The sequence below is a fragment of the Mustela nivalis genome, assembly GCF_964662115.1.
Source record: "Mustela nivalis genome assembly, chromosome: 15".
In the NCBI taxonomy this organism is placed as follows: Eukaryota; Metazoa; Chordata; class Mammalia; order Carnivora; family Mustelidae; genus Mustela; species Mustela nivalis.
Window position 1 is genome coordinate 33,982,703 of NC_139034.1, and position 26,066 is coordinate 34,008,768.

Here is a 26,066-nt window from a genome sequence, read left to right on the forward strand (position 1 = left end):
TAAAATAAAATTAATAATCCTCTAGCCACACCTATCAAAAAGAAAAGAGAAAGGGCCCAAATAAATAAAATTATGAGAGAGGAAAAATAACAACCAACACCCCAGAAATATAAACAGTCATAAGAGAATATTATGAAAACTATATGCCAACAAATTGGACAATCCAGAAGAAATGAATAAATTCCTAGAAATATTTAAATTACTAAAACTGAAACAGGAAGAAAAAGAAAAGTTAATAGACTGATAACAAAAGTTCAAGACCAGATAGATGGCTTCACAGAGAATTCTAACAAACATTTAAAGAAGAGTTAAAATCTATTCTCAAGAAATAGAAAACTTCCAAATTCATTCTGAGGCCAGCATTACCCTGATACTAAAACCAGATAAAGATTGCACTAAAAAAAGAGAACTACGGGGCACCAGGGTGGCTCAGTCAGTTAAGTATCTGACTGTTGTTCTCAGCTCAGGTCTTGATCTCAGGGTCATGAATTCACAGAATGTCTACTTAAAATTAAAATAACTAACTAAATAAATAAATAAAAGAGAGAAACAGAGAGAGAGAGAGAGAATGAAGGACAGGCCAGAATTCCTGGTGAACACACATGCAGAAATTCCCAATGAAATGCTAGCAAACCAAATCCAACATTACATTAAAAGAATCATTCACTATGATCAAGTGGGATTTATTCCTGGGTTGCATGGGTGGTTCAATATTTGCAGATCAATCAATGTGAGGCATCACATTAATAAAAGAAAGGGTAAGAACCATATGATCATTTCAACAGATGTGGAAAAAGCATCTGACAAAGTACAACATCCATTCATGATAAAAGTCCTCAACAGGGTAGGTTTAGAAGGAACATAACCTCAACATAATAAAGGCCATTTATGAAAAAACCACAGCCAAGATCATCCTAAATGGGGAAAAAGAGAGCTTTTCCTCTAAGGTCAGGAATACCACAGGGATGTCCACTCTCACCACTTTTATTTAACATAGTACTGGAAGTCACAGCCACAGCAACCAGACAATAAAAAGAAAGAAAAGGGACCAAAGTCATCAAGGAAGAAGTGAAGCTTTCACTATTTCCTATGACATGATACTCTATACAGAAAACCCAAAAGACTCCCCCTCCACCAAACACTATTAAACTGATAAATGAATTCAGTAAAGTCACACAGAACAATATCAATGTATGGGAATCTGTTGCATTGGTATACAACATAACAAAGTAAGAGAAAGAAAAATTAAGGAATCAATCCCATTTAAAAATGTACCCCTATTACCTAGTAATAAACCTAACTAAAGAGGTGAAAGAACTGTACTCTGGAAACTATAAAACACTGATGAAAGAAATTCAAGATGACACAAAGAAATGGAAAGACATTTCAGGCTCACAGACTGGAAGAACAAGTAGTTAAAATGTCCATACTACTACTCAAAGCAATTTACGTATTTAATGCTACCCCTATCAAAACACCAAGAGCATTTTTCACAGAGCTAGAACCAGCAGTTCTCACATCTGCACGCAAACACAAAAGACCCCAAATAGCCAAAGCAATCTTAAAATAGAAGAAGCTGGTGGCATCACAATTTTGCACTTCAAGATCTATTACAAAGCTGTGATCATCAAAACAGTATGGTACTGGCACAAAAAGACATACAGATCAACGGAACAGAATAGAGAGCCCAGAAGCAAAGAACCTACAAGTATATGGTCAATTAATCTTCAACAAAGCAGGAAAGAATATCTACCAGGAAAAAGAATGTTTCTTCAACAAATGGTGTTGGGAAAACCGGACAGCAACATGCAAAAGAATGAAATTGGACTACTTTTTTACACCACACACAAAAATAAATTCAAAGAGGATTCAAGACCTAACTGTGAGACCTGAAACCATAAAAATCTTAGAAGAGAACACAAGCAGTAACTTCTTTGACATCAGTCTTAGCAGCATCATCTCGATATGTCTCCTGAGGCATGGGAAACAAAATAAAAAATAAACTACTGGGACTACCTAAAAAATGAACAGCTCTCTGACACTGATACTATATAGTTCATGCCATAAATACAGGTCTGCTGTACTATATGCTTAACATCATACAGCATAAAATTTAAGGAGTTTTAATAACCTCTTTATGAGTTCACTGTAAAACTCAGAAAAACACTTTCAGTACTGAAAAGGAAAGGATCTAAAGAACTCAATCTCAGGACCTAAAATCACTGTGTTGCTTAATTTCCTTTTGCTCCATTTTCTGTCATAGTGTCCTCTGAAGAACAGTCCTTGCATATCTGCCTATATGCTAATCTATTTGCCTATAATGAGGAACAGAAGGACAGAGAAAAGCACAACTAAACGTAGGCATGAATAAATCCATGTAAACAAGGGAATGTCTTTTTTGAAACAATCTTAAAGGCTAAATTACAAAAATTCCAATAGATTATTTTTGTAAAAGACCAGTTACAAAAGAGTAGAAAGGCACTCCAACATTAGCCATTCCAAGTGGGCCGCTCACTTCCACATCTCTTTTGTTACCTCCTCTCCTTTTACAGGAAGGTCTAGAATAGAAGCATTGTTCATTACTTACCAGCCCTCTAATTCCAGAAAAGTCGACCTCATAAAAGTTGGTTTCTTCTCTATGAAATTAAGTCGAGAAGTCTTATCTCTGAGTTTTCTTGAGATGTAAATGAGACAGTTCACTGGGACACAGTACGCAACTGCTGTCACTTTCCTTATTTTCTTTCAGGGAGAACTCTGTATTTTCCTTTTGGAATCATAATTTTAAAAATAGTACCCTGAGACTATTGTGCCTTATATCCTTGCAAAATAGAGTGAACGTGGGCAGAAATACATGAACAAACAAACACTCTCACCTTGGCTTTCTTCTCCCTGTCTGCTGGAGTGTCTGTCCAGACTGATCGATCTCCAGATTTGTCATCGGCCCTTCTCTTAAAAGTTCTGGGCCCCAGACCAAAGTCTTTCATTTCTGGAGGAAGCTCAGTCATCCATGACTCTCTTGTCATTGGTTTAGATGAATCCTTTAAGAGAAGTAAATAGTCAAAAAAAAAAAAAAAAAAAAAAAAAAGGTAGCCTAGACAGAATGTGTGTGTGTGTGTGTGTAAAATTCTCTATAAATGGCCATGTTTTTTAATTGAGGCTTTAAGGTTAAAAAATATACTTTAAGAGAAAGAATTTAATATAAATTGATACTTTGTCATATATGTTATAAATACCTTCATCTAATTTATCATTTTTTGGATTTTTTTACCTTTTGCCATACAGAACTTTTTAGATAGGCAAATTTGCCAGTCTTTTCCTTTACCAGCTTCTGGGTTACCTTGCTCCTAAATTTTCCTTATATACATACGTGCCTATATTTTCTTTCATGTCTATTTTTAAAATTTAGATTTTTAATTCACTTAGTCTATCTTTCAGAGTACAGTCTCTTTAAAACTTACATTGTCTCCTTTGGTCAGTTTCTCTTTCATTCGCTGGGCCCTTTTTTCAAACTCTGTTGTGACGCTATAGTTAACTGGTCCTTTGGCAGGCATTGGTCCAACAATGTCCTCATCTTCACTGCTATCTGTTTCCTTTTGAAATAAGACATTACCTTTAACCCAGGAACAGAGCTACAGGTTATAGAAAATGAAACTAAATTACTTAAAATTTTGCCGAAATTGATTACCCAGAGACACTGAAACAAAAATGCAAACAACATATTGCTAACCATTGAACAATGAGGAATTTTTCCTCATCTTCCTAAAGTTCACAATACAGAGACGACAAATCCACACAATGTGCATTGTCCCCGCCCTCCCCTGGTCATGGCAGACCTCATTAAATGATTTCAGCTTTTTTCCTGATGGACATAGATGTGGCCTCACAATTCTTCTCACAGTAATAGTCCAGGTAATTACTACTAGCTGGTCAGAGATGACACAAGTTGAAACCATTTTCGTTCCTGGTACAGAAAAAGCTCTCTGGAACAAGACACAGTTCTTGGAAGCTGTATGAGCCTTTATGAATCAGCAAGGTGCACAGAAATAAATGCTATACAACAGCTCACAAATACTGGCCCCAAAGAGTTAGCTTCGTTTTCAAAACACTCTCTTGACCCTAAACACGTAATAGTATTGGAATAAGTGAATTCAATTTGCTCTCAATAAATCATCTGAATAAAGGGTTTATTTTGCATGTAAGACTCTGTGTTAAAATCTAGATACTCTAGGGCTTCAAGCAGTCCTTGGCCTCAAGGAAGAGGTAGGTTAAGATGAACAACAATAAGATATTTGTCCTCCAGCTTGAACCCAGCTTCTTGCTTCTATTTTTTAAAAATTATCAGGATCAAGTTCATTTGTGTTGTTTACATTTTCCCCACTAGCTACTCGGTGGTAACTTTGTATCTGTGGTTTCTTCTCTGCACCCTTAAAGCAATTGCTATTGGTACAAACAATCAGATAATTACGTATTATCTCTCGGCTTACTCTAAATTACACACACACACACACACCACACTTTCTCTAACTATGGACTTTGGTATACAATGCATCATTTGATCCTTATAACACAATTGTGAAAAGACATTATTATTCCTGTTTTCTTTTCCAGGAAACCTAGGTTTAGAGAAGTCTATTTAGGAAGGTTAAACAAATTGTTCAAGGTTACAAAACTGGTATTTAAGATGAAAATATTCTAAGATTAAGGCCAGTGTATGTTTTCTACTTATACTAGAGACTCTTCTCTATTTTTTAAAAAAATTTCACTTGTTAATGTTTAACCTTAAGTGTTTATAGCTCATCTCTATCAGGATAAGCTCCTTGATGTCAAACATTATTATAAGAAGCTATAATATGTCAAACATATTTATAGCCCTTACAAAATAATACTTGGTGACATAAAATGAGGAAATATAAAAGATACAATGAACTTTTACAACTATAAGAGGCATGACATTAAAATAGTATTAAAGTATGGGATAAGAAAATTTTATTTTTACTTCCATCTAACAAGAGATGATCTTATAAAGATAGAATTTGGCACATCTTGCATGTCTTGTTAGGATGATGCCTGGAATTTTTAGAAATAAAGATCACTTAGGGTGTTGGGAGTTATAAACTAAGGGAGCAAAATGAAAATCAGGCCCAACATACTAAAATGAAAAAGAGAAGCTAGAATCATAATCCAAATCCAATCTAGATATCTAATCATTTTGGTATCCTGGTTGAGTTAAAACTAGGTGAATTATTTTATCTAGAAATACAGTAGAAATCATATACCTTACTGGTTTATACTATGGGCTGCAGTTAGAACTAGTTTCAAGGCCTCAATCTGCTATCGTATTAGCATGTAACCTCAGGAGTGCTATTTAGCCTTTTTAGGCCTTGGTTTTTTGTCTTTTATTTATGTATTTTAAGATTTATTTATTTGAGAGAGAGAGAGAGAGAAACAGAGACAGTGGAGGAGTGGAGGGGAGAGCAGAGGGAGAAAGAGAATCCTCAAGCAAACTCCCTATTAAGTGTGGAGCCTGACGTGGGGCTTGATCCCAGGACCCTGGGATCATGGCCTGACCTGAAATCAAGGGCTGGCTGCTTAACTGACTGAACCATCCAGGTGTTCTGGCTTTTTGTCTTTTCAGATGGGGATTATAACAGCTCCAACTAGTAACTACTCTAAGAGAACCCTGTTTCTGTTCATCCTCTTAGGGGCCATGCCTTTCTCAGGAACCTGGGAACTTCTCTAACTCCTAGGGGAAAAAGTTGGTAATTCTAAGCCAGTCAGTTTGGTTGAATTCCTCTTGCCCAAATGACTAGCCAAGGCTTGGGCATGTGATCCAATTCTGGCCAAAGAAACCTGAGAACAGGTCTACAGGAAACCTGGAAAGGTGTTTCTTCCTCTACAAAAGGGGCACAGGGTAAGATCATTCCCTCCTCTGTCTGAACATTGGCATGTGCATGGGAATCTTAGAACTTTGACAAGCTTCCTGGTATAATGAAGGGTCACCCTAAGAGGAATGAACATCCTGTAGAGGACAGAAAAGACGGGAAAAGCTGCAGTCCTGTATCATTTAGGCTGCTCAACCAACCAACCTACAATGACCCTAGTTGTATAGCTTTTATTACATATGAAACACATTCTTCTTATTTTGGGAATATAGATGGCCCAGGCAATTACATATACAGCCCATTTGCTAATAAAATAGGTTAGGACAAAGTTCCACGTTGAGTAGCATTTTCTGTTATTTGCAGCTAAAAGCTTTCTGGCTGACACTTCCTGACATTTCCCAGGATTGTTGTTTTGATTAAATTAAGTTTATGTGGTCTGGGAATATAATTAAGTCATGTAAATATATGTTTATGTTGTGCTATGCAGTGTCAGACTTATGGCAAGTGCTCAAAGAATGCTAAATATTAGTACCATTACGTATATCTTAATTTAGGGGTATATGTTGTGAATAAGAGACTAAGAGAAGCCCCTCTTTGAAAAAGTAAAATATGAAAACGAGAAGTGTTTTTTGAAAAAGGTTTCATCGGAAGGAAATTATAAAGCAAGTAATTCAGAACCAAGAGTACAACCAAGTGCAACAGGTATGCGATGGTGTAAGCCCTGCCCTACCATTACCCCTCACCCTTTGCTAAGAGAAGCAGAAAATATAGAATAGATACCACCAGGGAATTAAACTATACATCTGCTGTCTAGGTGAGTTAGGACAAAATCCAAGCATGAATAAAACTGAATTATGCTTGAACAAATTTTTTGGAAAATGTAGTTCACAACTAACACTCATGTATCCTCACCCAAATCCATCAGCTGCTAACATTTTACCGTATTTATCTTTCTTTTCCCTTTCCCTTGCCACTCTCTGTGTGAGGCAGACAGATAGACAGACATATTGGGAATCATCTGAAAGTAGGTTATGGAGAGCATGAAACTTCCTTCCCACATTCCAAGGGCTGCAAGTTCTATTTCTCCAGGACTCCTTTTTTTGCAGAATGGAACCTGGAGGCTGTGGGTTTTATTCAGAGACTTCAATTCCCTCTGCTCTGCCTGCACAGCCGAAGCTACGGCTCTGGTCCCCAAGCCCAACTCTAGGGCTTATGACTGGCTTCCCTAAAACCACCCTGGTCCTCTGCTGTGTAAGCTTGTGTTTCCTGCTCTAGCTCTGAATTCTCACAATGTCACTAGCAGCTGTAGACTTCCCTTTCTTTTTTTGGAGCTTAGCTGTGTATTAACTTTGTTGCTATTCCCCACAGCCTGGGCATTTCTTTGAGTTTGTGGCAGGGAGCCCCAAGCAGGACCCGCCAGCTCAGTCTTCCATGTGCCTGGAGGTACTTCCTTTGGTAATGTATTCTTGTATTTAGCAACCTTGCTAGAAAGATTTCTTATAGTTACACTAAATTTTTCAAAGATACTCACATGGCATCAGTAGTGAAGATGGTAAGAATGATGACAATGATGAGAGCTCTTGAAAGTTGAAAACCTACTGTTCTGACTTAATCCTTGTAACAGCCCTCTAAGATAAGGAAAACAACCCGCACGATACTGATGTGAAACTAAGCTCGTCCAGGATTCCAAGCTCTGATGGCTCTTGCCTTCTCTCTTTCTCCTCCGACTGCAATGGACTTCTTAAACCCTAACTCTCCCTCTCCACACTTTTTTGCCTTCAAAGAAGATATCTGTATGTTCTGGAACAATCTTTCCTGCCCTCTTTGCTGAGATATCTCCAACTTATCAATCTTTAGACATTTTCTCAGAGATAAAGACTTTTTCTCATTTCTTCAGATTAGTTTAGAGTCATCCATCATGGTTCCATTGTATTTCGTTTCACCTTTTGAATCACTCATAATGTTAGATTTTTGTTTAGTGTCTGTATTCCCCACTACATTGCAGGTGTGATTAGCTGGGACTATGTCTAACTTATTCATTCACTCAACAAACCCTTCTGAATGTCCACTAGAGAGAAGACAAAAATCTCTGTCCTCAATAGAGTCACATTCTAGTGGGCAGAGGTCATCAATAAATAAAAAGAAGCAGTAAAATAAATGGTGTCTGAGGTGGTGACAGATGCTTGGAGAAAATTAAAGGAGGGAAGGAGAGAGGAGTTAGGGGAAGAGGAGTTAGCAATTTTGGATTAGGAGGTCAGAAATGACCTCATTAAGGTGACATTCCAGCCAAAAACTGATGTTCTGGGAGGCAAGCCACATAGATACCTAGGGGAAGACCATTTTGGAGAGACTTACAGGCATCAACACTCTGGGGTAGGAGCCTCCCCGGCCTCTGTGAGGAGGAACACCAAGGAGCACAGTGTGGTCGGATTAAAATAAGAGGGGACATCAGGGAGCTAAAGGAGACCAGACTGTAGAGGGGGCCCTGGGCTTTGGCTCTTATGCAGAGACAGGAGGAGCAATCCGATGGTTTTGGGTGTGAGTGACACGATCTGACTTCATTTATCTGGGCCACTCTAGCGGCTGTGTTGAGAAGAGGCAGCAGAAAAACCAGGGATAAAGTATCAAGACCAACAAAACAGGGGAAGTATGATGTTGACTTAGACCAGGGTGACTGCAGAAATGGTTGGATTGTGGTTATCTTTTGAAGGCAGGACAATAGGATTTGTTGACAGACTCACTTCTGTGACTATGTGCCTGATACATTGTAGGTGCACTATAAATATCTGTTGAAGGAATGAGTAAACGACTCTGAAGTTCATGGTTTTAACCACTGTATTTTATTTTCCTTAGTAGCAACCTCAGTGTAACTGCTGAATTCTCAGTAGAGATGAATATACAGGAAGCTACTGGAGAATAACAGACCAACAGGTGATCTAAAATCTTAAGAACCGGGTTTAAGGGGCACCTGGTGGTTCAGCTGGTAGAGTGACTCACTCCTGATTTCGGGGTTGTAGCTTCAAGCCTGAATTGACTGTAAAGATTACTTTAAATTGTAAACAAAACAAAAGAAAACAAAAACTGGGTTTAAGCTGTGGCTTTGATAAGTATAAACTGCAACATTGGGTAAATTACTTAACTTCTCTGTTTTTTAGCAACTGTAAGATGGCAGATCATATTTATTGCATATGGTTGCAGAGAAGATAAAAATAATACTCACCCATAGATGGGGAAAGAGCATTACAAGTTATAAAGTACTCTACAAATCTCAGCTATTGATAAGGACCAGGCCTCTAACAAGAAAACAGCTTTTGTACTTGACTCATCTGATCTATCTTTTCATAACATCACTTAACTCCCAGCTTTGTTATATACTGGCACTATAGCTGTATACGTAAGAGCTGATTTCAAGTCAAAGATCATGGTCAACAAATTCCTCAGCTTCCTCTTTTTCAGGTCAAATCACAATGATTCCTTAAACTTTTTATCATGTTCTATTTCCTAGCACTTTAAAGCTTCCCTCAAAGATGAGAAGGATGAATAAATAACATCCTTGTCATCATGTAACTGTCTTGTTATTTTTGTAACATCTCCATTTTGGGACAAGCTTTTGATTTCATCTCTGTACTTTACAATCCTAGATTCAGGCTAACAGGGCTGCATATTCGTTACATTTGAGCCAAATGAATACAGTTATTACTTTGTAAAGTTTTGAGTTTGCTACATCTTATTCTTTAGCCAAAAATTTTCCAAACCTCAGAGTTGAAATATGATGATACTTGTTGTCCTGGATCATCTCTGCCTTTGTCACTTTTCTGAGTAGATTTAATAAAACCAGGTGGTAGTGCAGGACCTATTATAGGCCTGAAAAATAAAATGTACCTTTAGCATTCTCCCTGACTTTAAAAAGCAGTTTTTAGAATAAAAGTTCACAAAGCCAAAATATAACAAAATGTTGAAAATAACAAAATAACAAAATGTTCAAAGCCAAAATATAACAAAATGTTGAAAACAAGAATTTTATTTAACATATTTTTATTTTATAACCTAGTATTTTTCCACTTAGTAGTATCTTTAAAAAAAATCTATTTTCTCCTTTTTACTTTCTATTTGTTAGCCAATGCTAAGATATTAAACCAGTAATTCCCAATCTTTGTGGCACTGGTGTATGCCACTTCCTAAAAGAACTACATTAAATAGAAATACCAATTTTTTAAAAAGTCCTTATTAAGAATTGAAGCCTGTGTAGATCTTTTTCTGTTTTGTGCTTTGGCTTTCACTTTTGACTGTCATTGTCCACCGACACATTTTTCGGGGGCGATCTAATTATAGTCAGAACTCCTTAAGTAGAAATTGAGTTCTAAGAATGTAAACAGCACACGCATACAACGGAAGTTGGCAATTAATGGTTATGTGTGCCAAGGTAGTATAAAAATCTAAACACTGTCCTCACCAATGATCCAACAATGATGTGGAGCTCTACAAGAATGAACGTAAGTCTACAAGAATGAATATAAGTCACGTGAGACCTCCAGACAAGGGAAAAGGTGCTGTGCTAACCACATTTCAACTAGAGCACCTTTCTGTTCCTTCAAACAACCCTGGTTGGTGTAAGTCATTCCATTTTCTAGGTTAGCAAAATCATACCCAAGGATATCACAAATAATTAAGTGGCTGAGCTAGAGTTTAAACCATGGTCTCCTTGATGCCAAAGTTCATTTTCTTTTCTTTTCTTTTTTTTTTTTTTTAAGATTTTATTTATTTATTTGACAGACAGAGATCACAAGTAGGCAGGCAGAGAGAGAGGGGGAAGCAGGCTTCCCGCTGAGCAGAGAGCCCCATGTGGGGCTCGATCCCAGGACGCTGGGATCATGACCTGAGTGGAAGGCAGAGGCTTTAACCCACTGAGCCACCCAGGCGTCCCCCAAAGTTCATTTTCTTTCAAGCTGCCCCACTGCCACATTTCTGAGGGAACTGACATCATTCCAAATGAGAGAAGCGCCTAAAATCTCATCATTCCAAATGAGAGAAAGCCTTACATCAGGGAAAAAAATAACAGACAAGATATTTTCTCCTCTCTTTTGAGCTTTTCAGTTTCTTCATTCTTTCATACCAACATTCTCCCCAGAGATGTCACTGTGCCAGGATTACCAACCAACATGGCACTGAAGTCCTGAGCTGAATTTTCCAGGTTGTACTGAGTTCAACTAGAGCCTCACAGGCAAGCTTCTTGGCAGAGGAAAAACGCTACCAGGAGAAGATCTGGGTTCTGATCCTGGCCATTTAATAGCCAAAATACAACTCTCAAGAAAGAAATTGCTCTACACCTAATAATGTGTTTTCTTGAAAGGAATATTGTGCCCCAGTGGTCAGCAAATTTTCTGTAAAAGGCCATAGAGGACATTTTAAGCTTTGAGGCCACCTATGGGACTTGTAGGCATGCTTGTCTTTGTTTTTTCAGTGACCATTTAAAGATTATTCCTGACTTGGGGGCCATACAAAATCAGTGGAGAGTTTATCCCTGTTAATTCTAAAAAGACCAAAGTAGTATGAAAATTGGAGCTGACGAATGTGATTACAAAGTTTGAAAGTAAAATGTACAATAGCCCCTTCTATTTGCTCTTGTATATGAGTAATAACGTTCTGAAGTATAAACAATTTGCTGTACAATTTCATATTCAGCATTTAAAAATTATACAATTCCAAGAAGATAGGAATCAATACTTACTATATACTCACTTGGGGCTAGGTATCATGTAAGAGACATACACACATGTGTATATGTATGTAAATATGAAATCTCAATCATCGCAACAATTTTGAAAGGTACTTGTTGTTATCCTATTTATCAGATGGCAAATTTGAGGTACAGAAAAGTCAGTCAAACTGTTAAACGTGGCATACAGGAATTGTTTCTTCTATCACCAAAAAACTGAAAAAGTGTCTGATATTAAAAGTCAAATACCAGGATTCCAGCCCCAGGCCAGACAGGACACTCCCTATGTGTGCAACCTTAACTATTTTTAAAAAAGGGGGGAAGAAGGATAATGTTCCAATCAGTCTACTACAAAACACTCTTGTGAGCATCACCTAAGAGATGCAAAGTTTTTTTTTTATAAACCACAAAATTTTTATACAGAATGAAATAATCATTTTTGTTATAGGAGACAATTACTTTTCCCTATGCATTTCATATGTTACCTAAGTCTGTAAGTTAAACAACAATTTTGGACAACTCTTTAGTGAATTAACAAACACCAATTGAAATATTCAGACAAGACAGGCTTGAACTATCACACATTATCACCTTGGAGGAGAATCATCCTGCTTTTTAAATCCAGGAGGAAGAGCTGGTCCAAAAAACCCTTCATCATCATCATCGTCGTCATCTTGATTTCTCCTTTGTTTTCTAAAAATACAGTAGCGCAACTTTATGCTAATGTTTTTCACAGAGAAGTTTTGAGTTTTAAAGGAAGCATTAACTCCCAACTAGTTGTATGAATGCTGACAATAAATACTAACAAATTAATCTTGCCCAATAACAGCAAATGGATACCACAGTAGATCTTACACTAACCTTTTCTTGGAATTTATTTTTGGTCTAGAATAGAGACTGGTTAATTCTCTCTGGTGGGAATACTTTATCAGTTTTCTATATTTTCTACAGTGTTAATTCAAGATTCCACTTGCTGAGGTTTTGAACAGTGTACATGCTGAAAATTTTGGAGCAAAAAGTTCATGATTCTCCATTTTAATCTCATTCAGGAAGGGTTTTAACTTGCTATTTCTGTCCATAATCTTTAAAATGCATAAAAAAAACCTTGCAACCCAATACTAAACAAAGATTCCACTTCTTATTTACATGGATCTATGGTAAGTAAGATTGTTAGAGGGAAGTCATTCATTTACTTAAGCAAAAACCATCCACTATAGAAAAAATTTTTAAAAGAAATGCTATGGCTTATTTAGAATATTTAGTCATTGCAGCAATACTTTCAGGAAAAATCCTTTCAATAAGAATTTAATCAAAATCCTAGGTATCTCCACAGCTATCTGCTACTAGAATAAATTTCTTTCTCCACAGCATAGTTCATGAGGCAATGCTGTGTGAAAGGATTTCTTCTTCTGCTGTAAAAATACAGATATGTTGTTCTCTGACTAGCTATCTGTTTCAGCCAATGTATGCTAGATTTGAAGCTTGGTTTATCATTTAATTTAAGTGACCGACCTTGCCACTGGACCACTGTCATCGTCTTCAGATTCTTGATTTTCTTCATATAATGAACTACTGTCCTCATCACTGTCTGAGGACTCCGAGCTACTGCTTTTATAATTAGGGGGCAGAGCTGGTCCTGCAACTGAAGAAAATTTCTTGTGTAAGTCCTAAGTGGCCACAACTGTTTCAATGAACCCCCTAGCTGACATCTTATATCTTCTCTTCTGAAATTCACAGCACCTGTGGGCTATTACTTATTAGGAACATTTAATCTCATTTGTCCCTGTTTTGTATGTTGTGGCTTTGTCTTTCCAACTACAGAAAGGCAGCAATCGTGGTTTACGTAGTATGAGATTCACAAAAAAATTAATATACCCAAACTTGTAACTGTAACAATGGCATATAACTTCCCTGACATCTTACAATTTTTGCATTGGTTCCAATTTTGGTTGGTGCAACTGCCAAGATAGTTTCACGAGTTTTTGCTCCTACAGACAGCATTTGATAGGCAATATTTACGTCACGGTGCTAACCAAGCAACAAATTTGCCATTCCATACTCTAAAAATCAATAATCAAGACTATCCATTCTGGTTTATGATTAAGAACCACCACTTTAAAAAGTATCTTTACTGGCATCATCATACTTCCCAGTTTTGTTTTGTTTTTTTAAGATTTTGTTTATTTATTTGAGAGAGAGAGATAGCACAAGCAGCGGCATAGGGAGAGGGAGAAGGAGAAGCAGACTCCCCTGCTGAACATAGAGCACAACTCGGGGCTTGATCCTAGAACCCTGGGATCATGACCTGAGCTGAAGGCAGATGCCCAACTGACTGAGCCACCCAGGCATCCCTGTTTGCTTTTTGAGATGATTTTTCAAGCTGAAACAAAAATTAGTGTCACTTTAAGCTTTACTGCTTACTAGTAAAGTCACAGAGAATGAGGCTACACCAGGATGTCTATGCTGGGGATGGGGGATGGGGATTTTCTGGAACCACTCACCACAATGACTTGCTCTCACTCTACAACTTAGCAAAATTACAAATTACTGTATAATGCCATTGCATGATGTCACGTCATACCTGTCTATACTGAACCTGAGCAGTGACGCTAAAACTCTGCTGCCATAGTTCCCAAACCTGGATGCTTATCACAACTGCCAAAAAATCATATATATATACATATATATATATATATGTATGTATATATAATATCTATCTATGTATCTACATATGTATATTTATGCATGCATGCCCTAAGCCAGAATATCTTTTAAAAAAGATTCCTGGGCCCTTTCCACAGAGATTCTGATTCAGCTGGCCTGGAGTAGGGCCTGAAAATATGATTTTCCAAAGAACTTTCCTGGCATGCTAGTCATTCAATATTAATAATAGCAAAAACTTGAAAATAATAAATAAAAGAGAAAAAATATGTCTTGAGTTCTGATATGCGATGCACTTTTACCCACAACCCTGAGATTAAGAGTCATATGCTCCACTGACTGAGCCAGCCAAGAGCCCCTTCTATGCCCTATTTTCAGAAATTCACATGCAAGGGGCACTTGGGTGGCTTAGTCAGTTAAGTGTCTGATTCTTGATCTCGGCTCAGGTCTTGAGGTCAGGGTTGTGAGTTAGAGTCCTGCATTGGGCTCCATGCTGGGTGTGGAGCCTACTTAAAAAAAAAAAAAAGATTCACATGCATTACCATTAACTTATTTAATTCTAACAACAACCCTATTAGGAAGTATTATTATTTCTACCTTTCAGATAAGGAAACTGAGGCAGAAAGCAACTTGCCCAACTTCACACAATTAAGTACAGGAGTTGGGATATGGACCCAGGATTCTGATTTCAGAGCCTCTACCCTTAATCACTATACTAGGCAACATTCAATGAAGAGTCAACATCCATCCATCCAACAAATACTTACTAAGTAAATACTCCTACAAAAACAATATAAAAAGGAGACAAATATAAAGAGTGACTGTAAATATGTGGGAAAGGAATTTTAAAGACAGAGGTCAGGGAAGGCCTTTCAGAGAAAACATCTGAATGGAAACTTAAATGATGAGATGACAGTGGCCACCAAACCATCTAAGGAAAGAACAGTCTAGACAGAGAAAGAGCGACTGCAAAAATCCCATCATGGAACTAAGATTGATATGCTTGAAGGACAAGCCAAGTCAGCAAAATGACAAGATAAGGCTGGGATAAAGGGGTCAGACTGTATGCTCTGGAGTCGACTCTTTGGCTTTGCATTCCAGCTTAGCTGCTAACTAGCTATGTGATTTGGATGTTATTTATGCATTAAAGATTTATTTATTTATTTGAGAGAGAGAGAGATAAAGAGAGAGCATGTGCAAGTGGGGGGAGAGGTGAGGGAGAATCTCAGGCAGACAGTCCCTGCCCCACATTGAGTGGCAGTCCAGTGTGGGACTTGATCTTACCACCCTGAGATCAGGACCTGGGCTGAAACGAAGAGCTGGTCACTCAGCCCGCTGGGGCCACTGGGGTGCCCCTGGATATTATTTAACCAACCTGTGTTATACTCTTGATCTGTAATATGAGGTTAATAATATTCCCAATCTCAAAAGGCTATTGTGAAGATTATGTCAATTAACACACGCAAAGCATCTTACACAGTAGCTGGCATCCACTAAGCACTCAACAGATACTAATATGAGATGTGGTAAGGAGTTTGGGTTTTAATGATAGGCAGTCACTGAGAGGTTTTAAGTCTGGAGAGACATAATCTGAATTACATTTTTTTAAAATACCTGTTTGCTTATGGACAATAGACTGGGGGATTGGGAGTAAGGGAGATGAGTTAGAAAGCTGGCAAGAAATAATTTGATTTGCAACATAATTTGAAGGAAGGGCAAAGAGGACTTGCTAATGGTCTGGATGGGAGAAGTGAACCCCCCCTTCCCCCAAAAAGGACTTGAGGCCTTTTGGCTGGAACCGCCATCTTCCAGTAATTCACCAAAATGACCAACACAAAGGGAAAGAGGAGAGGTACCCATTATATGTTCTCTAGGCCTTTTAGAAAACATGGAGTTGTTCCTTTGGCCACATACATGTGAATCTACAAGAAAGGTGATATTGTGGACATCAAGGGATGGGCACTGTTCAAAAGGGAATGCCCCACAAATGTTACCATGGCAAAACGGAAGAGTCTACAATGTTACTCAGCATGCTGCTGGCATTGTTCTAAACAAACAAGTTAAGGGCAAGATTCCTGCCAAGAGAATGAATGTACACATTGAGCATATTAAACATTCAAAGAGCCGAGGTAGCTTCCTGAAGTGTGTGAAGGAAAATGAGCAGAAAAAGGAGGAAGCCAAAGAGAAAGGTACTTGGGTACAACTGAAGCGTCAGCCTGCTCTGCCCAGAGAAGCACACTTTGGAAGAACCAATGGAAACGAGCCTGAACTGCTGGAACCCATTCCCTATGAATTCATGGCATGACAAATGTAAAGAAAATAAAAGACCTCAAGACTGTGTGTGTGTGGGGGGGAGGACTTGAGGTTGAGTCTTAGGTTTCTGGCCTGAGTGGCCAGCCAGGAGGATGGTAATGCTATTTGCTAATATGGGGAAGACTAAGAGGAAGGCAAGTTTGGGGGAAGTGTCAAGAATTTGTTTTCCACATCTTTTTTTAAAAAGCTTTTTTAAAAAAAGTTTATTTATTTAAGTAATCTCTTTACTCAACAGGGGATTTAACTCATGACCCTGACATCAAGATTCACAAGCTCTTCTGACTTAGCCAGCGAGGTGCCCCCAAGAGTTTGCTTTTCACATTTTAAGTTTAACATGACCACTAAACATGTCAGTGGCACTACCAGTGGTATCTGGGTTTACCGGTATTAAGCTGAGGGAAAAAGGGCCAGTTTTGGAACATTTGGTCTATTTCTGAACATTTTTTTCCTATCCCCTCTTCATGTATTTCTACAGAAGAAATACTCAAGGGGTCACCTAGGTGGCTAAAGCCTCTGCCTTCGGCTCAGGTCATGATCCCAGAGTCCTGGGATAGAGCCCTGCATCAGGTTCTCTGTGTGGTGGGGAACCTGCTTCCTCCTCTCTCTCTGTCTGCCTCTCTGCCTACTTGTGATCTTTGTCTGTCAAATAAATAAATAAAATCTTTTTTTTTTTTAAGTACTCAATACACAGTAAGTTGACTTAAAAATCCAAATTTTTGTTTTTAAAAATCTGATGCATTTTTTTCAATATTCTTCTGTATGTCATTAAATAAAGGTAGGAATTTTACCACATGCTACACTAGTAATTCAGCATGCCTAGAAAAGGACCATCAAGCAGCAAAAGAGGAAAACATTAAGAATTAAGGGACAGGAACCATATCTCCAACTCTTTTTTTAAAAAGATTTTTAATTTTTTTGACAGTGAGAGACACACTGAGAGAGGGAACACAAGCAGTGGGAGAGGTAGAGGGAGAAGCAAGCCTCCAGACAAGCACAGGGCCTGACGCGGGGGCTCGATCCCAGGACCCGGGATCACGACCTGAGCTGAAGGCTGATGTCCAACGAGTCACCCAGGTATCCCTCTCCAACTCTTGTTTAAGATTGACTGCATAGTTAGTAGGTAAGTGTTCCCCAACTATACATGGAGACTGAATCTGACTTGCAACCTTAATGATTAATGTCTTTAATAATTTCTAATTATCTTTTATGTATATTAATTCCTAGGGAAAACACCTTTTAGACTATAATAAGAAGGGGAAGATACCACCTTCTATCAATAACCCTTTCTTCAGAATTCTAGAGGTCACAGCTGCACCATGAAAATGACTATGAAAATTTCCCTTTCATAGAGATTAGCTCTAATCTCTTCCTCTTCATTCTATGTATTAAAGATTTTTTTTTCCTGTCTCTCTCTTTTTTCTCTTTTGCTTCCATCTTTTTCTTATATGAGAGTGTTACCAATGTAATTTGTCAACTTGACACTAACTGGGTAATTTTGGATTGGTTTGGATTAAGGAAAGATTTTATGGGGAGCCTGGCTCAGTCCGTAGAGCACATGTCTCTTGATCTCAGGGTTGCAGGTTCAAGCCTCATGCTGTGTGTAGAGATTATTAAAAAATAAAATCTTGAGGGGCACCTGAGTAGCTCAGTCAGTTGGGCGTCTGCCTTTGGCTTAGGTCATGATCCCAGGGTCTTGGGATCAAGTCCCCCATTAGGCTCTCTGCTCAGCAGGGAGCCTGCTTCTCCCTCTCCTCCCCACCTGTGCTCTTGCTATCTCTGTCTCTCTGTCTCTCTGTCTCTCTCTCAATAAATAAATAAGATCTTTAAAGAAAAAAAATCTTAAGAAAAAAGATTTTACTATTCTTTTATACAGTTTGAATGATTAAAAGACTAAATGGTCTAAATAGGTGCTGTCCTTGGTTTTATAACTAACAGATAAATTTGCCTTAAATTTTTAAAGAAACAAGTGTGGTATATAAAAAAGAGCATAGTTAAATAGATGGAGATAAAACTCATCTGAGAAGAATGCAAAGCCTTATTTTTGAAAAATGATCACAGGAAAAATACTGTAAAAGAGTGAGATTCTACTTGGGTTGTATCAAAGGAAATACCTATTATATAATGAAGGAATAGAATATTAAGAGACAGTGACCTAAAAAGGAAAAAGAATATTGAAAATGTAAGTTGGTATAAGCCACTATAAACTTTCTAATAAAATTAAGGACACACCTGGCTTCAGTCTTTCATAGGTATTCTTCTTTAGGATTTGTCTCAAATTTGTCTCAAAATTATTTTAGGCACTTGTAATGAACTAGTTCATCTCTGTCCTAAAACAGTAATGCTATATTAGAATTATTAAAGTAGATCTCTCATTGCAATGGTAATTTTACAAACAGATAATTAATTCCATGAGAATAGGGGTTATGTTTCATTATTTTTCCCTTGTAACATCTGTAATGCAAAACTATGCACAGAAAAAAATATATTCAGTATAGTAAATAAAACCTTGTTACGGGGCACATGGGTGGCTCAGTTGGTTAAACATTCAACTCCTGACTTCTGCTTGGGTCATGATTGTAGCGTCATGAGAATGAGTCCTGCATCGGGCCCACACTGGGCTTGGAGCCTGCTTGGGATTCTCTCTCTGTCCCCCTCTGCTCCCTGCCCCAACCAAATCCTCATGTACACACCCTCTCTTTCTCTTAAAGAAACAACCTTCATTACAGATTAGCAATGGATTCTGATGACAGGAAACACTAACTCAGAACCCCAATTAAACGAAATGTTATTCCCACCAAAAGTAATCCCATTCTTCTCATTAGTAGGCTTATACATACAATAAAATTGTACTCCTTTTTGTTTTGGATTTCAACAAAAATTATGAAAATTTGTTTTCTCTCTTATTGTATACATACTTTCACACTAATCTTGATTTTTACCTGCAAAGTCTAAAATGTTTGCTATCTGGTCCTTTATAGGAAAAAAAACTGCTGATCCTGGGGCATCTGGGTGGCTTGGTCTGTAGAGTGTCTGACTTCAGCTCAGGTCATGATGCCGGGGTTCTGGGATGGAGCCCCTTTGCCTGGCTCCCTACTCAGCAGAAAGCCTACTTTTCCCTCTCCTTCTGCCTGCTGCTCTGCCTACTTATGGTCTCTCTATCAAATAAAGAAATAAAATCTTAAAAAAAAAGATTGCTGAACTTGTGACAAGATTGAGTCTGGAAATATCATTAAGAACCCAATTCAGTCTTTTGTAGAGAATAGTTACGTCAGAGAATGTTTCCTGGAGAAAGTGATGGTTGGGACGGGGCTGAAGGATTCAAGTGACTTAGCTGGTGAGGATTGCCGGACGCACCATCCAGGCAGAGGCAAAAGGATCTCTAAAGAACTGGAAACACAAGGGCCTATCACATTTAGAAAAACTGGAAGTGTGATCAGGGACTGGTACCAAGAATGGATAGAAAGGAGGCATCCATGGGGTTCAATGTTGCAGTGGGGTCAAGCACGGTCAGGACTAAAAAGAATGCCTTGGATTTAGCAAAATGTGTGAAAAACAATTGGTGGGTGGTCTTCATTTACTTTCACAGTGAAATCAGTGGACTGCCAAGAACAGAAGCCAGAATGTAGTGGGTTAAGAAGGTACAACGCAGGGGGTAAGGAGAAAATGGAGAGGATCCAGAGAGAAAGAATACTAGCTACAGGGGGATGTAGAGTAGAATTTTCATAAAGACAAGAATGATTGGAATGCTTTGGTCAAATGCTGCGGGCACGGAGCCCTGAGAACAAATACTGCATGGGATTCAGAGTAAAAATGGAAGGATTTAGCCTTAGAAGCCAATAGTGTACAGTTTCTACTGTAATCAAAGAGAAGACATATGGGGCATAGATTCAGGAAAGTTTTAGGCACACTTACAGAAAATTAAGGAAGATCTTTTAAGATGGCATTTACTCCTTCAGCAACGTAGAGGGAAAGATAGTCTCAGGGGAAAAAAAAAAAGAGGCTTTTAAAGAACCACAGTTGATAATGGGGAAAGAGCTGCACAGGGAAACCTCTGAGGACTGCTGGGCAGAGCTGAGAACCCAGCTGGGGAGGAGACTGTAATTTTTAGTAACATTAGCCTGTGGAGGTCTGAGGTTTTTTCCAGCTGCATTTGGAAGACTGGAGGTAGGCTCACAAGAGGTCAACATTTGGATTTATCCAGAGCTGGGTTTTTGCCAGATGGGTTTAACAGAATCCTGAATGGGTAAGGCAGTTGAAAATATTACAAGAGAGTGGATGAAGTGATGCATTGTGAGGTCTAGGTCTGGGGGCAGAAGTGATTAAAAGAAGGAGGCCAAAAAGGACAGAGGGTAGAGATGGCATAGCTTAATGAGGTTTTAAAACAAAAATTAAAAAACAAAACAAAAGAAAACCAAGCAAGTGTAACAGGAAGTGAGAATGATGGCTGAATGAGGGATTCTTGCTCTGAATGAAATTTGAATTTAAGTTTTCAGAGACGAAAGAGTCCAGTGTGTGATTACAAATACAGCTGAAATTAGTGGAGGTGAAGGTCATTGCACATGAGGAATCTGGGGTTGGAGTCAAAAGAGTCAAGGCTCCACTTAACTTCCACAAAACAGCATCTGGAGTATATGGACTGGTCTTGAGAAAACATCTCCACCTTGAGTTTTTCTAATGACAAGATCTAAGGGGACATTTTCCAGCATTCAATATTCTAGAGTATTTGAATAAAGTTCATTTGTTCCACTCCCTCCTCCGAATCCTGTCAGTGATCTCTCTCGGGGAAGTAGCTAAGTACGAGAACACAGGGCAGATATCCGACTGGGTCTAAGAATTCCCACCTGAGGAAAATTCTGGCACATGCTGCAACATTGACAAAACCTGAAAACATAGTGGTAAGTGAAATAAGCCAGTCACAAAAAGAAAGATACTGTATGATTCCACTTACTTTTTTTTTTTTAAGATTTTTATTTATTTATTTGAAGAGAGAGGGGGAGAGAGAAAGCATACCAGTGAGAGGAGGGGCAGAGGGAGAAGAAATTGAGGCAGAGCCCCAATGTGGGGCTGGACCCAGGACCCCAGGATCATGACGTGAGCTGAAGCAGACTTTTTTTTTTTTTAATATTTTATTTATTTATTTGACAGACAGAGATCACAGGTAGGCAGAGAGGCAGGCAGAAAGAGGAAGGGAAGCAGGCTCCCCACCCGAGCAGAGAGCCCGATGCGGGGCTCGATCCCAGGACCCTGGGATCATGACCTGAGCTTAAGGCAGAGGCTTTAACCCACTGGGCCACCCAGGCGCCCCCTGAAGCAGACTTTTAACTGACTGAGCCACCCAGGTGCTCTTGTATGATTCCACTTATACGGGAGACCTAGAGTAGTTAAATTCATGGAGATAGAAAGTAGAATGGTGATTGCCAGGGGCTGGAGGAAGTGGCACCGGGGACTCACTGTTTAATGGGTACAGAGTTCAGTTTTGCAAGAGGAAATGTTCTGGAAATGGATAGTGGTGATGGTTGTACAATGTGAATGTACTTAATGCTTAAAAATGGTTAAAATGCTTAAAAACGGTTAGCATGGGATATGTTATGTGTATTTTATCAGAATAAAAAAGTAACTAGATGCATATATATGGTCACATGATATATAAAGAAGGTGACATTATAGTATCATGAAGAAGGGAGGTTGATGACCAATTGGATATCTGTAAGGAAAAATATAAATCTTCACCCCTATCTCACACCATACAGAAATATCAATTCCAGATGAACTGCAAATATAAATGTGAAAGCTAAAACAATAATGCTTGTAGGATAAAATGAAGAACAACTCTGTAACCTTAGAGGAGGCAAGGACTGCTTAAATAGGGTACAAAAAACTCGAACCGTAAAAGAACCCCCCCCCCAAATCAGAATATGTTAAAATTAAAAACTTCTGTTCAACAAAACATACTAATGAGAGAGTGAAAAGGGAAGCCAGAGAATTAGAGGAGATACCTGCAACACACGTAACTGAAAAATGATTTGTTAAGACTATATAAAGAACTCAATAGGTCAGTAAAGGCGGACAAATCAGTGGAAAAATGAACAAAAGACTAACACACATCAGCGTTTCCAAAAAATAAAACAAAACAAAAACCCAACAACAAACAAATGAAAAGGTAGTGGACTTCAATTTGTTATCATAGACCCGCAAATTAAACTATCTTAAGACACTGCTACAAACCATCAGATTAAAAAGACAGAGACAACTAAGTGAGAATATGGAATCATTAGAATTCTTACCCAGGCTGGTGGGAGTGTAAATTGGTACTACTTTGGAAACTGTTTGGCAAGCTGAACCGATGCATGCCCAATGATCCAAAAATTTCCAAAGGAATGCAACACGTGCTCACTAAAAGACATGTACTATAACGCACAGCAGGGCGCTGTTAACTGCCAAAAGAGGGAAACTACTCAATGTCCATCAGGAGTAAAATGGGTGGGATATTACAGAACATTCACATAATAGACTGCTAGACAGCAGTGACAATAACCAATCTGCGGTAACACCCACAATAATTCATCAACATGATGAATCTCACAAAATAATGTTATGCCAAAATATGAAGCCAGTTACAAGGGAGTTCATATTGTATTTTTCAATTTACATAAAGCACACAAAACCAATCTATGGTAAGTCAAGACAGTCATTCCCCTTTGGTTGAAAGAGGGATGGGGAGGCAGATAGTGCCTGGAAGAGGGCAACAAGGTAATTTCTATGATGTAACCAAGTGTATTTCAAGGATATTGGTACTGATAAACTTAAGAAACCAGACAAAAGAATAATGAGATAAGAAATATCTCAAGATGGGGTACCTGGGTGGCTCAGTGGGTTAGGCCTCTGCCTTTGGCTCAGGTCATGATCTCGGGGTCCTGGGATCAAGCCTCCATCGGGCTCTCTGTTTGGCGGGGAGCCTACTTCCCCCTCTCTCTCTGCCTGCCTCTCTGCCTACTTGTGATCTCTCTCTGTCAAATAAATCTTTTTTTTTTTAAAAGATTTTATTTATTTATTTGACAGAGAGAGATTACAAGTAGGCAGAGAGGCAGTCAGAGAGAGGAGGAAGCAGGCTCCCTGCTGAGCAGAGAGCCCAATGTGGGGCTTGATCCCAGGACCCTGGGATCATGACCTGAGCTGAAGGCAGAGCCTTTAACCCACTGAGCCACCCAGGCGCCCCTGTCAAATAAATCTTAAAAAAAGAAAATCTCAAGATTTTTTGGCCAACAGTTATAGTATCAGTCATCCAGGAGGTTATGAAGGGAACGGAATTATAGTAGGGGGGATTTTAGGTGTTAAAAAGAACATGCTGTGCATAAGAGATTGTGCTTGGTGAGCAAGTGGCCATCAAATATCTACCGAGGATCTTTTATGTGCCAGGCAGGGTAAAACTTGGTCAAGATAGAGGGGAGTACCTACACACACAGTGTTAAGTGCTGAGGGTGGGGGTGAGAAGAGAAGGAATACACAAAAGAAATAAACACAAGAGAGTAGACAGAGAAAGGAGTACCTGCAATAAATGCTGCAGAATGATGGAAGCCAATCATTATTAAAGTATCTATTTGGGAGATTAGTGGTTATTTAATGCAAATCCTACCTTGGTTTAAGATCAGGGAATATGGTGAACCAAAAACAACATACATGTAGAAACCCAACTAAAAAACCTGGTTAACCCTACTTTTCTTCAACTTTAGTTGAATGGTCCTTCCTTGCTAAAAATAATCATGACTTGTTGGCAGTTTTAAAAGAAGGGAGATCTGGAAGAGAATCTCTAGGTGGGAACATGCCTCTACCAATTCCCGTATCACCCCCCTCCCCAGTCAAAGAATGAAAATTAGATTAAGAAATTGGAGGGTTAGGGGAGTTTGGGTGCCTTCTGCTGGGGTCATGATCTCAGGGTCCTGGGATCCAGCCCTACATTGAGCTCCCTGCCCAGAGGGGAGTCTGCTTCTCTCTCTCCCTCTGCCTCTCCCCTTGGCTTGTACTCTCTCTCCCTTTCACTCACTCTCTACTCTTTCTCAAATGAATAAAATCGTAAAAAAAAAGAAAAAAGAAAAGAAAAGAAAAAAAAAAAAAGAAATGGGTGGGTTGGTTTTCCAGTTTTACTCTTTTCCAACTTTGGTGTCAATCCCAGTGTACAAATTAGAGCAAACATTAAAGGAGATAGAAAGCATTTATTTGGTAAGTGCTCACTCTGTTAAACTAAAAGATCATACTGCCATGGTGAGGCAGATATATCACAGATCATTTTAAAAAAGTATATTAAAGGGGCGTCTGGGTGGCTCAGGGGTTAAAGCCTCTGCCTTTGGCTCAGGTCGTGATCCCAGGGTTCTAGGATCGAGCCCCACACTCGGCTCTCTGCTTAGCGGGAAGCCTGCTTCCCTTCCTCTCTCTCTACCTGCCTCTCTGCCTGCTTGTGATTTCTGTCTGTCAAATAAATAAATAGAATCTTCAAAAAAAAGTGTATTAAATATGTTATGTAATTAAATAGAAGAAAACCCGGGGGAAAAGGAAGGCGTGACCATTCTTGGGAGAGTTTGGAAAAGCTTCACTGAAGCCTCACTGACATTTAAGTTGGGCCTTGGAGAATGGAGTAGGAGTATGTCAAGAAGTGGAGTGAGGCCAGAAAGAGCCTAGAGTATTGAGGAACAGCGCAGAAACTCGGGACTGGTTTCAGCACTGGGCTGTGTGTTCCATATATAAAGAGAGAAAGAGGAGCTAGGAAGGTAGGCTGGAGACTAGGGAGCAGAGCATCTTCTACAAGAGTTAAGAGCATGATACGTCAGAAGACGAAATGGCACAGAGGTTAGGAGCACTGGCTGTGTTCTAAATCCGGCTCCACCGTTTATTCACTATGCGATCTGCGCAACAGCCTGGGCCTCAGTGTTAGCGTTTGTAACATGGAAATGATAATCTTTGCCTTATACAGTGGCTAGGAGAATGAAATGACTGAATGTGTATCGATCGTTTAGCACAGGGTCCAGCCCATTCACCGCTAAATGAGAATACATCATCATTGTCATCATTATCAGCCCACCCTCTCCTCCCCGCTACCGCTAAAGAAGCCAAGTTAGTTCGGTTCGGCCGCGCCCACAGGCCACCGCTCCGCCCTCTCAGGCCTTAGACCTCTGTTCAAAGAGTGGGGCCGGGCCAGAGAAGGGGCGGGCGGGCCTGGCGGGTAGCGTCCACGCCGCCGCTTACCAGGGCTGGGGTCTCGCTCCTCGTCCTCGGCTGTCCCGCGGGCCTTGAAGCCGGGCGGCAGCGCCGGCCCGATCAGATCCCTCGCCATCCGCAGTAGCGGACACTGCTCAAGCTTACAACTCTAACCACGCAGAGTCAAATCTACCCAAGAGGCAACCCGGGATCCGTCGGAAATGCAGGAAGTTTTCCCGGCGCCTACCGATGACGTGGCAGCCCCTGGTTGGCAGAGTTGCGTAATTCGCGAGAACGGAGGTGAC

At 39.3% G+C, this 26,066-nt stretch overlaps 1 protein-coding gene and 1 pseudogene across 2 annotated transcripts in view; one reads left to right on the top strand and one right to left on the bottom strand.

The window, feature by feature from the left end:
- The window catches only part of GPALPP1 (GPALPP motifs containing 1), a 39,738-nt gene extending 13,754 nt beyond the window's left edge, over positions 1 to 25,984 (bottom strand). Inside the window, exons 1-6 of the mRNA XM_082700646.1 lie at positions 25,810 to 25,984; positions 13,111 to 13,240; positions 12,190 to 12,291; positions 9,638 to 9,746; positions 3,459 to 3,590; positions 2,874 to 3,038 (exon numbers count right to left, since the gene is read on the bottom strand). Coding sequence (XP_082556772.1) covers positions 2,874 to 3,038; positions 3,459 to 3,590; positions 9,638 to 9,746; positions 12,190 to 12,291; positions 13,111 to 13,240; positions 25,810 to 25,897 — 726 coding nt within the window. The 5' untranslated portion in view covers positions 25,898 to 25,984. The remainder of the gene's footprint in view (positions 1 to 2,873; positions 3,039 to 3,458; positions 3,591 to 9,637; positions 9,747 to 12,189; positions 12,292 to 13,110; positions 13,241 to 25,809) is intronic.
- Positions 15,988 to 18,239, top strand: LOC309849298 (large ribosomal subunit protein eL21 pseudogene; annotated as a pseudogene). Its single transcript, XR_014316583.1, has 2 exons — positions 15,988 to 16,569; positions 17,495 to 18,239. The product of XR_014316583.1 is annotated as a large ribosomal subunit protein eL21 pseudogene (transcript).
- Positions 25,985 to 26,066: the final 82 nt, after the last annotated feature.